The sequence below is a fragment of the Megalopta genalis genome, chromosome 6, assembly GCF_051020955.1.
Source record: "Megalopta genalis isolate 19385.01 chromosome 6, iyMegGena1_principal, whole genome shotgun sequence".
In the NCBI taxonomy this organism is placed as follows: domain Eukaryota; kingdom Metazoa; phylum Arthropoda; class Insecta; order Hymenoptera; family Halictidae; genus Megalopta; species Megalopta genalis.
This window is the reverse complement of record NC_135018.1, coordinates 9057511-9074772: the sequence shown is the minus strand read 5'-3', so window position 1 is coordinate 9074772 and position 17262 is coordinate 9057511. Positions and strand designations below refer to the sequence as shown.

Below are 17262 nucleotides of genomic sequence, written 5' to 3'. Positions count from 1 at the left end.
TTTTTTCTGGGTTTCTATAGCCACTATGAAATTCTTGTAGAGCTTCACTTCCTGAACAAGAATCCGAAAACCGAATTGCTCCATCACCCTCAGTTTTTTAAATAAACGAACTTTTGTACAAACCCAAAATTTTCGACAAAAATGAGGTATTGCATGAAAAGTATAAACGTTAGAAGGTTCTAATTGGTGTTAAAAGATAGAGGAGAGATTCCCGAATATAGTGGCATGCAATTTATTAATTGTTTTTTATCCTAAATAGCAATAAATTAATGTGAAAGTTTAAAAAAGTGTCGACGTGAGCAGTTTCTGCGCAATATTTTTGTATTTTTACGAAAAGTTTTTTGTTCAGCACGAAAACTCTACCCAGGATCGGATTCTGTAGACATTTTTGAAGAAGGAACGGCCCGGTAAAAGAGTCGGAACGATGTACATTTCGAGTGGATCGAGGAAATGTTCGTCGGCAACATGTGCACGACGTTTTGCCGCCATGTCCTTCGCTGCTCGCTTCTCTCTGTCCGGCAGGGTCGAAGCTACGCGTAATCAACACCGATGGAGGGATCCAATGGGGCACCCACTTTTCGTAAATAATATTTGAATTTTTTTTAGTATTTCAATGTTTTGTTTTTTTTTACATATTTCTGTGAATAATAATCACCAAACTGTGATATATTTCACACAAAAAATCACACCAGAGTATTTGGAGTTGGTAACGAAAGTATTCTAACACTAGCATAATTTTGACTTCTACGCCATATAAGTAAATAAATATTTAAATATATATTTAACGATATGTTTCAAGAAGTTTAACGTTTTGAAAATGATTATTTATTATTTTTTTTTACTTATATATTTTTTTATTTTTATAATTTAAATATAAATTATCGTTATAATTTTAATGATAAATGTATACATGATATACTTGTAATTCGAACAAATTCAGAATAAAATGAATATTTTTTGTTCATTATTTTTCTTTTATTATTTCTCCATTTTTAATTTATGATTCACAGTTTGGCGATTATTATCCATAAAAATATGTAAAAGAAGACAGCACATTGAAGTACTAAAAAAAAATGGCACGCCCCACACGCTAAGTGGGTGCCCCATTGGATCCCTCCATCGGTGTTGATTACCCATAGCTTCGGCCCTGTCGGACAGAGAGAAGCGAGCAGCGAAGCACATGGCGGCAAAACGTCGTGTACATGTTGCCGACGAACATTTTCTCGACCTACTCGAAATGTACATCGTTCCGACACTTCTATCGGGCCGTTTCTTCTTCAGAAATGTCTACAGAATCCAATCCTGCGTAGAGTTTTCGTGCTGAACCAAAAACTTTTCGTAAAAATACAAAAATATTGCGCAGAAACTGCTCACGTCGACACTTTTTTAAATTTTGACATCAATTTGTTGCTATTTAGGACCAGAAACAATTAATAAATTGCATGCCACTATATTCGGGAAACTCTCCTCTATCTTTTAACACCAATTAGAACTTTCTAACGTTTGTACTTTTCATGCAATACCTCATTTTTGTCGAAAATTTTGGGTTCTTACAAAAGTTCGTTTATTTAAAAAAACTGAGGGTGATGGAGCAATTCGGTTTTCGGATTCTTGTTCAGGGAGTGAAGCTCTACAAGAATTTCATAGTGGCTATAGAAACCCGAAAATCGTGTCGGACAGTGTTATTAAATGAGCATACTATAACCAGGATATTTTATTTCATTATGTGTTGAACAGGAGATAAATTAAACGATAAATTAAAATTCTTATGAACATAATCTAGGTACGTCTGAAGATGATCAGAAACAATCCTGCTAATGCTGATATTGACGGTAAAATATACGGTACACATAAATATGTAGTATGTATGTATGCAGTAAGGCAAGCACGACGTTATAGCTCTCGCGCATCATATACAAGTCGAGCCAGCCAAACAGAGCACGGTAATGGGGGTAGCGGCGTAGCAGCAAGATCACGACTCGTTCTTACCGACGCGTCACTCATAACGTTCGCCAAATTTGCGAGCAGACGGCGACCTCAAACCGTTGCAAGGTCGTGCCTGCACATGGTTGTCCAGGTCTTGTTTAGATTCTTGCCTTGTAATATATTACTACATAAATAGAAATTGATTTGGAAATTATAAAGAAAACAAGGAAAAATTATAGCAAAACATGATGTAGTGAATATGGCCTTTCTCGTTATTATTAATTTCGACTTTAAAATATATAAACGAAGTGATTCGATTTGTAACGTCAAGGTTCGTGCTCGGCGGGGGAACAGGCGATGAAATAAATTCGACTTGCGCTGGTTCTGAAAGTAACAAAAATGTTTATTATTTAACTGTTAAATCTACTGTACAAAACCTAAGATACGCAAAGAAACTTTGCTTGATACAATATCAATGAAACAATCCTACGCGGATTCTGAGACTGCTCGACGACTCGTCAGCCTCCCTTCTGCACGGCCCTCTCAAGGCATCGCTATGCTTGCCGGTTATACATACATACAGGGTGTTACATAAGTATCAATAATTTTTTTATTGACATAATGGTGAATGATATTTCAAAGTCAAGTTGATTTTTTTAAATGGGACCATGCATTTTTTTAGTCATATTACGATAACTGGTTTCAATACGAATACAATGTTGTATTATTTCTTTCAGATAATCGTGAATTAAAAGCAATTCAATCAGCAACAGCGGGAGGAAACATTTGAACTACTAGTTTTCTGGGTAGATTTTTTAGTTCGTGGACTATGAATTAGCCTTGTTCCGGGGTTTTATTATTGAATTTTATAATTATCTTTTTAATTTCTATTGGAGTGACCGTTATTGGTTTTTCATTAGTTGTAATTGGGTTTTCTTGGGTATCTAATGCTACTACTATTTGTAGGATTGTGGTTGCGTACTCATTGGTGCGTTCGATCGTACAATTTTGGCGTACATGACTTCCTTTGTTTTACTCGCAGTTAGATCGTTGCAAATACCTTACTGATAGATTGCTCATAACATAAAGTTAAATAATCATTTATAACTATTGTTGCAATTTCTTGACATATGTCTAATACTATGGACTCGTACAGTGAGTTATAAAATATAATTTTTTTTTTCTGCACTACCATGTAATAATAAGGCAGATGTAATGAGAAACTATCATTTTTGTGTCAAGCAAAGTGCATTTGCAGCCTCTAAGGGATGTTGAAACCAACCTGTGCGAACAAAGTAGTCATTCAAGGAGTCCAGCTAAGAAAAATCCAGAAGCAGCTACTAATTCTGGAAAAACATGTGGAAATTTAGAATTATTGAATGGTTTACAAAAAATTCAAAATAGAAACATTAATGAAGAAATAATATTTGCTCGAAGTTTGGTTGGTAGTGAAAGAACACCTGCATTTGAGCAGTTCTTGGATTTCTTAATTAAAAACGATAGATTAAAAACTTTGAAAAATAAAGGAATAAATCTACTTAATATGTCCAGTATTTTAGGTAGAGTAGAAGCTAATTCAGGAAAAGCTTTCAAAGACTTATATAACCTTTGGTTTGATAAAGATGGAAATAAAACACAATATTTAAAAGTTCCAGAAGAAAACGGCATAAGATTAGCTAACATATCCACTATTTTAGATGGTACAGGTGATAATGCTACAGAAGCTTTTAAAAACTTATACGATCTTTGGTTCGATGGAGAAGGAAATAAAACACAATACTTTAAAACCCTTAAAAAAGAGTTGGTACATTTGTCTATTATGTCCCATATGTTACATGGATCAAGAGCTAATGCATCAATAGCTTTTAGAGATTTATATGATGTTTGGTTTGACAAACAAGGAAATAAAACAAAATATTTAAAAGACTTAGAAAAAGAAGAAATAAGTCTGTCTCATATGTGTAATATGTTGGACGGGGCAGGAGACAATGCTTCTAAAGCCTTTAAGGACCTATAGGATCTTTGGTTCGATAAAGATGGAAATAAAACTCAATATTTAAAAGTTCCAGAAGAAAACGGCATAAGGCTAGCTAATATGTCCACTATTTTATATGGCTCAAATTATAATGCTGCAATAGCTTTCAAAGAATTATATGATCTTTGGTTTGATGAAGATGGAAATAAAACAAAGTATTTAAAAGTTCCAGAAGAAAACGGCATACGGCTAGCTAATATATCCACTATTTTAGGTAGAGCAGGTTATAATTCTACAGAAGCTTTCAAAGAATTATATGATCTTTGGTTTGATGGAGATGGAAATAAAACAAAATATTTAAAAGTTCCAGAAGAAAACGGCATAAAGCTAGCTGACATATCCACTATTTTAGATGGCGCAGGTTATAATTCTACAAAAGCTTTCAAAGAATTATATGATCTTTGGTTTGATGAAGATGGAAATAAAACTCGATATTTGAAAACCCTAGAAAAGGAGGGTATAAATTTGGCTACTATGTCCCGTATGTTACGTAGATCAAGAGCTAATGCATTAATAGCTTTTAAAGACTTATACGATCTTTGGTTTGACAAACGCGGAAATAAAACAGAATATTTGAAGACCTTAGAAAAAGAAAAAATAAATCTGTCTAATATGTCCAACATATTGGACGGGGTAGGAGTTAATGCTTCCAAAGCCTTTAAGGATCTATATGATGTTTGGTTTGATAGGGAAGGAAATAGAACGCAATATTTGAAAAGTCTAATAAGGGACGGGATGAATCTAACTAAAATGTTCAGAATTTTACATAGAGCAGGTGCTAATGCTGCGAAAGCTTTTAAAAACTTATACGATCTTCGATTTGATGGGGAAGGAAATAAAACTCAATACTCGAAGACTCTGGAAAGCAAAGGGATAAATTTGACTATTATGAGCTAAAGCTTTTAAAAACTTATCTTTGTTTTGATAGACGAGGAAGTAAAACACTTTATTTAAAAACATTAGAATCCATTGCTTTACATGATGCTAGAATTAAAGCTACAGAAGCTTTTAAAGATCTGTACAGTCTTTTATTTGATGGGGGTGGGAGTAAAACTCAATATTTAAAGACAATAGAAAAGAGTGGGATGAATGTAATTAATATATGCTTTGTTTTGGATTGAGCAGGTGCTAATGCTGCATGATACTTTTTTTTTGATAGACGAGGGAATAAAAATCAATAAATTATTTAAATCACTTCTTAGCCGAGAAAGAACTTTTCAGATTTCTGTGTAAACTCTGGTATTTTGTGAAAAGCATCTAATGTTTTATCCTTAACTATTAGACTGAGAAGGGAAGTGCTGTGTATGGAATCGTAAATCGTAAAGCCTGCCTTAAAAGGGTATGAAAAAAGAATATGATAAGATGAGTAGGAGACAAAATTAGGTTTAGTATTATTTAAGTGATGAATTACTTATTGCAAGCGGAAAAAATGGTTTCAAAAGAAGATACAATTTCTGTTCAGTATTTCATATAAAAAAAAAAGATATTATATTCTGTTTTGTATTTAAGTTTTATATTACATTTTGTATTTGTTTGAAATAAAACTGTTATTTAATAATTCTTGTTATGCATATGTATAAGATTAATGCACTGAGAAGTCTTGGAAAGAATGTAACAAAATCATAAGGTAAGCAAACTATCGCGGTCGGTGTATCGACAAATTTATTTTCAAAATAAGAACTCATGAAATCAATCTCATAGCTGCACCTATAATTACACTGTCCGACAAAATCAAACTTTTTTTCTGGGTTCCTATAGCCACTATGAAATTCTTGTAGAGCTTCACTCCCTCAACAAGAATCCGAAAATCGAATTGCTCCATCACCCTCAGTTTTTTAAATAAACGAACTTTTGTAAAAACCCAAAATTTTCGACGAAAATGAGGTATTGCATGAAAAGTACAAACGCTAGAAAGTTCTAATCAGTCTCAAAAGATAGAGGAGAGTTTCCCGAATATAGTGGCATGCAATTGATTAATTGTTTTCGATCCTAAATAGCAATAAATTGATGTCAAAGTTTAAAAAAGTGTCGACGTGTGCAGTTTCTCCGCAATATTTTTGTATTTTTACGAAAAGTTCTTTGTTCGGCACGAAAACTCTACCCAGAATCGGATTCTGTAGACATTTCTGAAGAAGAAACGGCCCGATAGAAGTGTCAGAACGATGTACATTTTGAGTAGGTCGAGAAAATGTTCGTCGACAACATGTACACGATGTTTTGCCACCATGTGTTTCGCTGCTCGCTTCTCTCTGTCCAACAGGGCCGAGGTTATGGGTAATCAACACCGATGGAGGGATCCAATAGGGTACCCACTTAGCGTGTGGGGCGTGCCATTTTTTTTAGTACTTCAATGCGCTGTCTTCTTTTACATATTTTTATGGAGAAATAATAAAAGAAAAATAATGAACAAAAACTATTCATTTTATTCTGAATTTGTTCGAATTACAAGTATATCATGTATACAGTTATCATTTCAATTATAACGATAATACGATCATGAATAAATAATCATTTTCAAAACGTTAAACTTCTTGAAACATATCGTTAAATATATATTTAAATATTTATTTAATTATATGGCGTAAAATTCAAAATTATACTAGTGTTAGAATATTTTCGTTACCAACTCCAAATACTCTGGTGTGGTTTTTTTCGTGAAATATATCACAGTTTGGTGACTATTATCCACAGAAATATGTAAAAAAAAACAAAACATTGAAGTACTAATAAAAATTCAAATATTATTTACGAAAAGTGGATACCCCATTGGATCCCTCCATCGGTGTTGATTACGCGTAGCTTCGGCCCTGTCGGACAGAGAGAAGCGAGTAGCGAAGCACATGGCGGCAAAACGTCGTATACATGTTGCCGACGAACATTTTCTCGACCTACTCAAAATATACATCGTTCTGACACTTCTATCGGGCCGTTTCTTCTTCAGAAATGTCTACAGAATCCGATCCTGGGTAGAAACTGCACACGTCGACACTTTTTTAAACTTTGACATCAATTTATTGCTATTTAGGACCAAAAACAATTAATCAATTGCATGCCACTATATTCGGGAAACTCTCCTCTATCTTTTGAGACTGATTAGAACTTTCTAGAGTTTGTACTTTTCATGCAATACCTCATTTTTGTCGAAAATTTTGGGTTTTTACAAAAGTTCGTTTATTTAAAAAACTGAGGGCGATGGAGCAATTCGATTTTCGGATTCTTGTTGAGGGAGTGAAGCTCTACAAGAATTTCATAGTGGCTATAGGTACCCAAAAATCGTGTCGGACAGTGTTATTGGCATAAAAAATGTCATGAAGGACATTTCTACTTATTGTGATAGTATTAATTATATACAAGGTTATCGTACTTGTTACGTTATTATCATCCCTATACAGGGTGTCCCAATATTTCACACTCAAAAATGTAGAATTAAATGTTATTCTACATTTACAATGCAGTTTTTGCTGTAAAAACCTCTTGTACCATGAATAATGCGAAACCCTGTATACAAAGTATCTTATATAACTTGCAATCTCAGGGATGCTTATTAAACTTCATCAATGCGTTGCAACATGTGTCTGCAAATCCTCCAGACTGGTGAACGGTTTTTCGCACAACTGACACACATAAGCGTTCCCATTATGAATATCTAAATGATCGGATAGCTCTTCCTCGTTCTCAAAGAGTTCATCACATATCATGCATTGGTACTCGTTAGCTTTTATCCCCTGCTTCTCCCATTCCGCGATTGCAGCCTCTTCTTCATGTGCCTGCATATGCATTTCCAAAAGCATCTCCGAATTGAAGGAGGCTGTGCATTGAAGACAATGATAGGAGGAGTCATCTCCAGATTTCTCGGTTTCATTTGCGATATTGATAAGATTAGGATTGTCGTCTTCTTCGTCAAACAGATGCTTCTCAACATGTGCCTCGAGCGCATCCTCAGAGTCCAACGTGTTCCCACAGATTGCACATTGATATTGTTCTTTACCGATGCTCTGGTCATCCTCGCTCATGTCGTTGCAGTGCTTTTGCAAATGATCCTTCAGCACTTCGTCGTCTGTGAATATTTTATCGCAAACAAAACATGTATATGTCTTCTTTGACATCGAGGGTTCTTGTACATCCTCTTTCAATCCCTTAGTTAACTGAATACTGCTCTGATCTGGCGAAATCTCTGACTTCACTTCAAATATATTCTCCGTCTTCGACTGAGTCTTTTCCGATTTATCATGTCCTACATCCTTTGAATTTTTAGTTATGTTCTCTATATTGAATTCGGACTGATCGTGGCTCTCCAAGTGCCGTACCAGCAGCTTCTCAGTCCTAAAAGTCGAGTTGCATACGTAGCACTTATGCAGCTGCTGCTTCGTAGACTTGCACACGTGAGATTTCACGAATTTTGCCTCAACTATCTCGTGGCACCGTTTGCATCTCATCATTTTGTGCTTGCTTTGTCTAGCAGAAGACTCAGATTTGTGCATTCTAACATGGGCTGCAACCTCGTTACGACTGTTGAACGACTGCTCGCAAACGCCGCAGGTATGCTTCTCATCTAGAGGAGAACTGACTTTAATGTCTTGATTTTCTACTTTTATTTCATTGCTAATAGCAAGTTTGATTGCTGTACCATTGATCTCTGATTTAGATTCCTCATTTTGCAATCCTGCAGTTTGCTTCTTCACAATCTCTTCCGATTTGTGGACACTGTTTTCAGCTTCTGGCTTAGATCCTTCGCAAGTTTCTATTTCGTCCGACATGTTAGAGTCCGAGTCCAGAGGGGAAGTATTGTAATCGTTATACCTAATCGGCAGAACGCTCTGTCGTTTGTGAGACACCATACTAAACGGTCCACCAAGTTTGTTTTTAACAGTACGCTTAATTATAAGATGAATATTATTAATATTTCGTTGTTTAGTCTCTTTGACTACGTCTAAACGCTTTAAAACAACCTTCGGCTGATACTTCTTTGAATTCTCTGCCTCTTCGATCAATGTGGGAGAAATGCTTCTGGATTTCACATTGGTGTTGAGCACTGATCCACAGCTCCTCATCATGGAAGATTCGAAATTTTTCTTTATGGTTTTTTCAATTATATTTTTCAGCTGTTGGTCCAGCGTTTGGTAAGAACTTTTGCAGCCGTTCCTTCTTTCATTCTCTTTATCGTTGTTGGCTATCCCAAATATTCTGGGCTTGATCTCCTTTTCCACGAAGCCTGCTATCTCCAATTGCACGAGTTTCAGGGACTCTATCTCCGTTCCCTCTACTTCTATGTTTAAACACCTCTCGATGCATTTCTTGTCAGCGGAATCAGTTGGAACTGGATTTATTCTACGAAGCTGCACAGCGTCGATGATATCGGTGTTCTTCTCCTGAGAATTATGTTCCACACCATTGTCCTTTTGCCCTTCGGATAGATTGTTGGAGCTTATTTTACTCAGCGGTTCTGCGAGCATCAAAGTAGAAGTAACTATGTATGTGGCATCGCCGACTTCTAGTTCAGATTTCACTGAACAGGGGGTGAACGTGTCCTCGACGATTTCAATGTCGCTTTTCTTGGCTGACGTTTCCGTCATAGAGTTCTCCAGCATCAGCAATAAAGAATTTTCTTTCTCGTTCGAATCATCCTCCGGGAATTTATGTTTCTTTACGTCCAGTTCTGCGGAGTCTTTCGTGTTTTTACTTTCGGTTAAAGAGATGTCGGAATTAATATCTTTTGAAGACTTTGCTTTCCGCGAATCGGAGTCCGTGGAATCTATGCATCTAAAATCGTTGCTGTCAGGCTCAATATTATATTTATTCGACATGATAGTTTCCAATTGTTTCAGAGTCATTGGCATCCTCTTGTGCTTTTCGCTTTCTTTGTCCATAATCGTTTTCGCTCTCGCTTTCTGAACCGGCGATAATTGAGTATCATCCGAAGCCAAGGAGTCTGTGTCGGATACGCTTTCTCCAGTCGCTGCTAAAAGCGCTCTTTTCCTGGCAACCCATCTTTTGGTAGAGGCTTTTCTCTGTTCCATGGTTTTGCTGCGTTTACCCGTCAGTAGTTTTGACTTCGTGGGAATCAGCGACGATTTCGATTTCTCATCTTTATTTAGAAATTCTTCCTTGCTCTTGTCTTTATCGTCATCGGACCCGTCGTTCAGCCTTTGCGAGGAATCCTTGGAGGATGTCACATCATCTTCGGATATGTATAGGTCCTTTAATTTTGTTTCATCCTTTACACAATCGACATTCGTGTATTCTAATGGTATTAGCGGCGGTACTTCGGTCTTTAGTTTCTTCTGAAACAAATAGATTTATATGGTTAAACGTATATACAACTCTCTCTCTCTCTCTCTCTCTCTCTCTCTCTCTTTACTATCTTACTTTGCAATCGATACCAAAGTTTACGTGTTTTAACTTCTTCTAAAGGTCTCTATCTTACAAAGATATAAAAATATATTCTCGTACTATAGAGAATCTATAAATTTGTCCTCTACACGCACAGCATTTTATAAACAGAATGATTCTTAAAACCAAAACTTTGACTTTTCTTTTTTCATCGAAAGAATTTGTATTGATGTTTATAACAATTGTTTATTTGTTACTGAAGCGTAAAAATTGGTATTATATAGAGATATCAAGAGTACCTTTTCAACAGAGTCAGAGAGACTATCTTGCCCGCTCTGTTGCAGATTGTCGCAGGTCACAAAAGGCTTTGTAATCTAGCATTAAAAAGAAAGAGCAAAGTATGAATAAATTCTACTAACTAGTAAATTAAATTTATTGTAAAAATACTATTATATTGTACCATATTGTCAGGATTTCCTATAAAATCCAAATGCTCTATCAATATTTTATTCGACTGTATAAACTGCTCCTTGAACTCGTGCCACAAATCCAATTTATATAAACATACGTGGCAGAGAGTGTTTGGCAGACCGTCTTCATCCTTAATCTGCGACGAAAGATTATTCGGTGATAGAATAATAACTAATATGCAGATGCCAGTGTAATGTACAGAAAAAGATGATGTAAACAACCTACATGAATAGAGGTGCACTTAATGAGATCATTCAGTTTTGGTCGTATAACTTCATTGAAAAGATCGCTCATGCAACCGTCGTCAACTAGGCAGATACGACATCTTTTCCTTTCATTCGATAATTTACGTTTTCGTGACATTCTGTTCGTCTTGTGAAAAATAGAAATGAGATTCAACTTATATGTCTCGGTTACCGATACCAAACACAGTGAAGTACGTTGCGAATCAAATATGATAGTTGCTACTTGCTGTTACTACGTCGATTGATACATCGAATTATATATCGATGTTGGTCTCAAATTTTCAATATCGTTATCGGACTCCACGACACGACAGTGATTGAACTCTACTGATAGCTGGATGCCACTGGATGGCAAAGAGCCAGCAGTTTAGGCTGATAGACAAACGAAACCACATCACAACACCATAGAGGAGGTATAGAAGCAGACTTGACACCCAATGTATTATCACGGACGAGGTATCAGAATAGAAGAACCCTTAGGACGTCCTAAGTTAGGACCTCCAAATCTAGCATAGAAAAACCCATAACATCCAGTGACTGTACCGATCCTGAGTCTGTGGCAACGTCTATTCCTATTCCTCATGTTATCATAGACCTAAAAGGCTAGACTGCTTAGCGAGGAGATAACGGTAGGGAACACAGTTACCGACAAAATGAGACGAAAACATGAATTTACGGGGCGACACTTAACTACCTTAAATCAGCATCTTTTTCAATGTTTATTGGTATCATTCGAAAGAGTATGGTTCAATGCAGTGCGCGAATGTCAGACTTCATGAGAATTATGCAGATATTTGCTAATATAAATCTTAGAAAGAAAAGTAAAAATTGATGGTGCCGAAGCCATGGAATCCAAGCAGTTTTATTCCATTGGATTTTTGTCGATGAAAGTCTGACATTCGCGCACTGCGCATTGAACCTACCTTTTTCGAACGATACCAATAAATATCGAGAAAGATGCTGATTTAAGGTAGTTAAGTGTTACTCCGCGTAAATACATACCGTTTTTGTATCAAAATTCATGATATCGATAATATAGAACAATTTGACAAGTTTAGTTATACTGATGCTTATAAGGTGGCGCCTAAGTAGAAGGACTAAATTATACTAAATTATACTAACTAAATTATACTAGCTTATATTTTTTGTTACTATGTTGTACAGAGAAATTTATAAAAGCGTCTAGTCATAAAATACGTCAAATGATAATGTGATGTGATATAATAAGAGAGCGTATGTAAGAATAGCAGGTCTGTCAACCATGAACGGATAACAGTGTAAAAGGGAAAGATTATTTCTCTATCACTTTAATAAAGCTAACCTAAACCTAAACCTAAATGTAGATGCAAGCTTGAATTGTGGTTATGTCGGATGCCTATTCGCTCATCGGCAGTATGCATCTGTATATGTAATTTTCATATACGTAATTTTTGTGTATATGCAATTGTTATGTACATGCAAGTACTCCTCTAGTTCGGTTTTTCGAATACGTGGGAACGATTAGCAGTTGCAAGCAGTTGTCCATATTCATATACCCGCAGAGATTACGTTCTACACGTTATACAAAAAATAAATATAATAAATGTAATATTATGTCTGTGGAAAAGACACTACACTACATTTTCAAACTAAATTTTCGCATTAACTTCTCTTCTTCCAACTTTTCCTTATTATATTGTCTTATCAGCTTACAAGCTGTCGTTTAAAATAATTTAATTTATAAATTCAGTTTTACAACGTAATATGAAATTGAAAAATCATATTAGCACTCCTCTATAATTATATCGCCATTTTTATTTTAAAAATCCTTAAACATAAATCGAAAGGGTCATTCCATGCGAAATCGGCAGGCGTGTGCGGGAACCTGAAGTTCGGGACGAGTTCGTGGCAATTCTAAACATCGAAAATAGAAAAAAAGATTTTAAATAAAAAGGGAAAATAACCAGAAGTGACCACAGAACTGGACCGGAAATCAGTATTGGTTACTCCGAAGGTTCATCCTTGATCGGGCCACTTCTGGGAAAGAACCCTCTAAAACCCACCCGCTTCCTCGAGCGAACGAACCGCAACTGACTGAAGAATAGCTCTGAGCCGAACAGATAACCGAAAGGTACCCCACCACTCACTTCGACGAACGTTGATCGCGTGTTCCATGACGATCGATATAATTTCGATTATTTCTAATTATTTAATGTTCGTAACAATTTATTTTACAAGGATGCTATCCAGTGCTCGCATGACAACTTTATCATTTAAATTGTTTATAAAACATACCAACGAGATTTTAATAACAAGAGACTTCTAATTGCACAAATCGATCGGCTAGTTATTAAATCGAATTTATTTCGTTAATAAATATATTATTTCTCGCTTGTTAATATTTACAATAATTCTGTTTATTAGAAGTATGGTTATGCACCCCACTGGCGGCTATTTTGCCATTTAATTTTTTAGTGAAAATAACCGAAAGTATCAGACATATGGAGCAATGTTTCGTGCACGAATGTTTCGAGAAATTGTTGCAGCAGTACTGCAACAACAAGCACTTCCGTGGATATTTCATCGTATCATTTCATAACGGAAGCAATTAATAACATCAAAAATACAAAGTGATCTTTAAAGCACGAATTTATTTATCTAGCTGTTTAATAATAATTGTAAGAATTTCTTCTCTTAATTTATAATATATAACTAATAATATAACCTTAAAAAACAGATGCAAATAATATTTAATTACCCAAAGGTAAGAATAATTATTTTTTAAGTATTTTTAGTGGACATTTCATTGCAATACCTCCAGTGGTTCAAAGTTATAAAAGAAAATGTTACTGTATTTCTCGATCAGGGGAGATTATTTCTATTTGAATCGAGTTTCTTTCTCATTTCTAATAGAATGCGCCGGTGGCTCCATCTCGTATTAATCGAGCAGTTACACATCTCTAGATAATACCATTTATGTAACGAAATCTGTACAGCAGATACCGACCTGCTGAATTCGTAAAGTCACGTGACTACCCTAGCCCCTTTAAGAAAATAGGGAAAGTTACCACCATAGATGGCACCACCATGGGCTGACTGTTGGGCGTTAAAATTTTGTTTGGCATACAATTAGGGTATAACCATTATTTCCACGCACAAATACCGATCGTTTATACGATCGCGAAGTATATAAAATGTACTCTTATTTACTTTGTTGTACGCTTTGGAAGAAGGATGTTCCGTTTTTCCACGGAGCAAGCGTGTTCATTCACACCGTTGTTTTACATAATGTTACAATTACTAAAGCACGGTTTAATCCGAATAGACAGCATTTTGAAAAGAGAAGGCCCCTTTTCTCAGCACTCTTTTAACCCTCCATGGGCCGAATTTTTTTCGTAAATATAAAAAAATTTACGCAACGGAAAATCTATTATTATAAACCTATATATGCTAATTAAAACAAATATTTAACAGTTTAAAGAACTTTATCATAATTTATTCAATTTGTAACTTTGAAGTAACAACGGCTTACGATGTTTCCACTTCCGTGCATAAATGCTTAAGCGTGATGTTCCATAAAACAGTTTGAATTTGGCGTTAAACATCGATGTACGTTGCATTAGGAATTGGTTGCCGAATAGTTTTTTGTGGTCCTGAATTTTCCTCGTCTGACGACAATTCGGTACTAAATTCATCGTCGCTGTCAATAATATTTATGCGTCGTCTGGTAAATGCTACTGGATGATCTTCATCGGACTCAGAATCTAATAAAGAATCTTCGGATCTATTACCGCTAATGCAACTAAAATTCTAATTCCTCTTTTATTTTTATATGATTTTGCATCCATATTTTGCGCGTATTCGATACATAAATTTGAAAAAATAGAAGAAAGTTACAAAACTGTATCCTATACAAATAGTAACAAAATGATTATTGAAATGGGAGTAAATAAATTGTTATCGATATACGAACCCAAAGCTATTATATGCTCCTTCTTTCATTTAATAAATACCGACAAAAGCACAAATAATCTCAATTGCATAATATGGTCTCTTTGGTTTCTATCTGGAGACAAGTTGCAAGGTATTTATTTTGACATTTCAGGTTGATGGTGCTGCCAACCGTCGTCAATATTGTTATCGGTTATTTCAGAGGCATTATATAATTAAGACGCATACATCATCTTGCGAAGAAAGCTAAAACTATTAGGTAAAATGTGGATATATTAGCTTGTGACTTGAAAGTTACATGGGCCCATAGAGGATTAAATAGTATCAAGTGGAAACCAAAATTTGTCTTCGTGACCGAGGAATCACACGCCGCAAGGGGTAATCTAAGAAGGTGTTGAACGTTGTCGCGCGCACGGTCCAATAAAACGTGATTGCCGCGGGAAACGGGACGTGTCTGAAAAGTTTGCCGGGTCCGTTTGAAAGCGCCACGGTGGTTCGCGGAAACACGCGGCCGCAACACCTGTTTTAAATGGGACGCTTTCGCGTCGATTTACTTGCTTTTCCTCGAAGCAAATAAATAGCCCGGCTGTTCTCCCTGCCCGCCCGTGCGGCTCGTGATCCTTGAATAAAAAAAACCCTTTGAAATCGAGGCGCGCGAGGCTGCGTGCCATTCAGAAAAGTGGCTTAACACGCGCCCGAACGAACGGCAGCGCAAGCGCGACCCGAAAGGGACCCCCACACCTTCCGCCTTTTTTCCTCGTTTTAGTCCTGCCGTGACATTCCTTTATTTTTAGGAAGTCGAGTTGATCGCGCAGACATTACGGGACAACAGCTTTTTGCCGGACTTCTTTCCGTCTGGCGTGTACCAAAGTATTAGGGTGTCCCATAAGTTCTTTCCGCGCCGCGCTACGAATAATTTTAACTGGTTGCGTTTATACATATGAACAGGCAGGCTCATCTCTTGGCTATTTAGAGTATCGGTTTCAGTCGTCCCAAAGCTCTTTTAGAGTACGTTTCGTTGGTGACAAAGTTCCTTATACAATTTTTTCTACGCCGTTCAATATGGATAGCCAAAAGAAGCATTTGCGGCATGTTATGCTTCATTGCTTTAAAAAAAAAGTGATAGGGCAAAGAACACTGCGAACGAGATTTGTATCGTTTACGGTGATGGTTCTACGACTATTAGGACAGTCCGCAATTGGTTTGAGAGATTTAGAGCTGGCAATTATGATTTGAAAGATGAAGACCGCAGCGGTCGTACAACAACGACGGATGCGGACCTTATCAAAAATATGCTCGCTGAAAAACCGCGATATAGTGTGCGCGAGATAGCGGATGCCACTAACATACCCAGGACAACGGTACATAAGCATTTAATCAAGATGGGATATGTGAATCGATTCGAAGTTCCACACCGTCAAATTTTCATCACGACAACGCAAAACCACATGTTGAGTTGGTCGTAAGACAAAAATTATTGCACTTTGATTGGGACGTTCTACCTCATCCTCCGTACTCCCCAGACATTGCTCCATCCGATTATCACTTGTTCTTCTCGTGAACAAATTCTCTCCGTGAAAAACGGTTTAAATTCGTAAGCGAAATAAAAACGCACCTTGATCAATATTTCGCAAATAAGCCTCAACAATCTTGGAAAGACGGCATAACGAGGCTTTCTGAAAGATGGAGGAAGGTAATGGAGCAGAATAGTTCATATATAACTCGATAAATCAACGTTAAACAACAAATATCGTGTAATCATTTCGCATCAGAAAAAAGGAAAGAACTTATGGGACACCCTAATATTAGGAAGAATGGCGGGCACGAGGACGAGGTCCTCCACGGAGGAAGGTGAACACCGGTCGGGACTGTCGAGACTGTCGAGAGTCGAGAGAGGGACGGACTGCTCGCTATGCTACGCTTACACGCAGCCACGTATCTCTCCGTCGGAACGCCCCGTGGCGAAAAGTCGCGGCATTTATGCGATGTTTTCGGAAACGCGTTGCGCGCCCATTCCGTAACGTAGAAAATTCGGTGAAGTGGTGTTAAACACGATAGTTATTTCGACGCGGGCTCGTCGAAATGTCGCAACGTCGTCCTTCGATTATAATTCGTTGCCGCGATAGGTAGCTTCCAGCATCGCCAGCAATTTTTCTAACACGGTTTTGGAGCAAGTCTCCGGTTTCATTATCCCCGATTCCACCGTGCGACCTGTCTCCGGCAGCAACGGCGGCACAAAGGGCAGCTTTCTACACCGCGAACGATAAAAGTAAACCATGAATTGGGGGATCGCGAGGGGCTGGCTGACCCGATCCCGAAACGCGG

General features: G+C 36.8%; 2 protein-coding genes across 4 annotated transcripts; one reads left to right on the top strand and one right to left on the bottom strand.

Moving 5' to 3' along the window:
* The first annotated feature begins 3056 nt into the window (after positions 1–3056).
* Positions 3057–5519, top strand: LOC117223843 (uncharacterized). The gene is given in 3 exon segments (XM_076522910.1): positions 3057–3081; positions 3147–4853; positions 4925–5519. Coding segments are annotated over 3 exon segments (1890 nt in total). The 3' UTR covers positions 5083–5519.
* On the bottom strand, positions 5448–11549 carry LOC117223850 (uncharacterized). 3 transcript variants are annotated; one of them, XM_076522848.1, is made up of 5 exons: positions 10988–11548; positions 10752–10898; positions 10591–10665; positions 8589–10242; positions 5448–8513 (listed from the first exon to the last, which is right to left on the bottom strand). In XM_076522848.1, the coding sequence occupies exons 1-5, from the start codon at positions 11123–11125 to the stop codon at positions 7516–7518; spliced, it is 3012 nt and encodes a 1003-aa protein (XP_076378963.1). In that variant the 5' UTR covers positions 11126–11548; the 3' UTR covers positions 5448–7515. The 3 variants fall into 3 exon arrangements, with proteins under 3 accessions (XP_076378963.1, XP_033332296.2, XP_033332295.2); XM_033476405.2 differs by having other exon boundaries at positions 5448–10239; positions 10988–11549; XM_033476404.2 differs by having other exon boundaries at positions 5448–10242; positions 10988–11547.
* Between the last annotated feature and the right edge of the window lie 5713 nt (positions 11550–17262).

Excerpts from the sequence above, each read along its gene's own strand:
- LOC117223850 (XM_033476404.2), bottom strand. The coding sequence starts at position 11,125 with ATGTCACGAAAACGTAAATTATCGAATGAAAGGAAAAGATGTCGTATC. Across the intron at positions 10,666-10,751 it reads TAGGAAATCCTGACAATATG|ATTACAAAGCCTTTTGTGAC; the intron begins GTACAATATAAT and ends TTTTAATGCTAG. Across the intron at positions 10,243-10,590 it reads TCTCTGACTCTGTTGAAAAG|AAGAAACTAAAGACCGAAGT; the intron begins GTACTCTTGATA and ends TATTTGTTTCAG.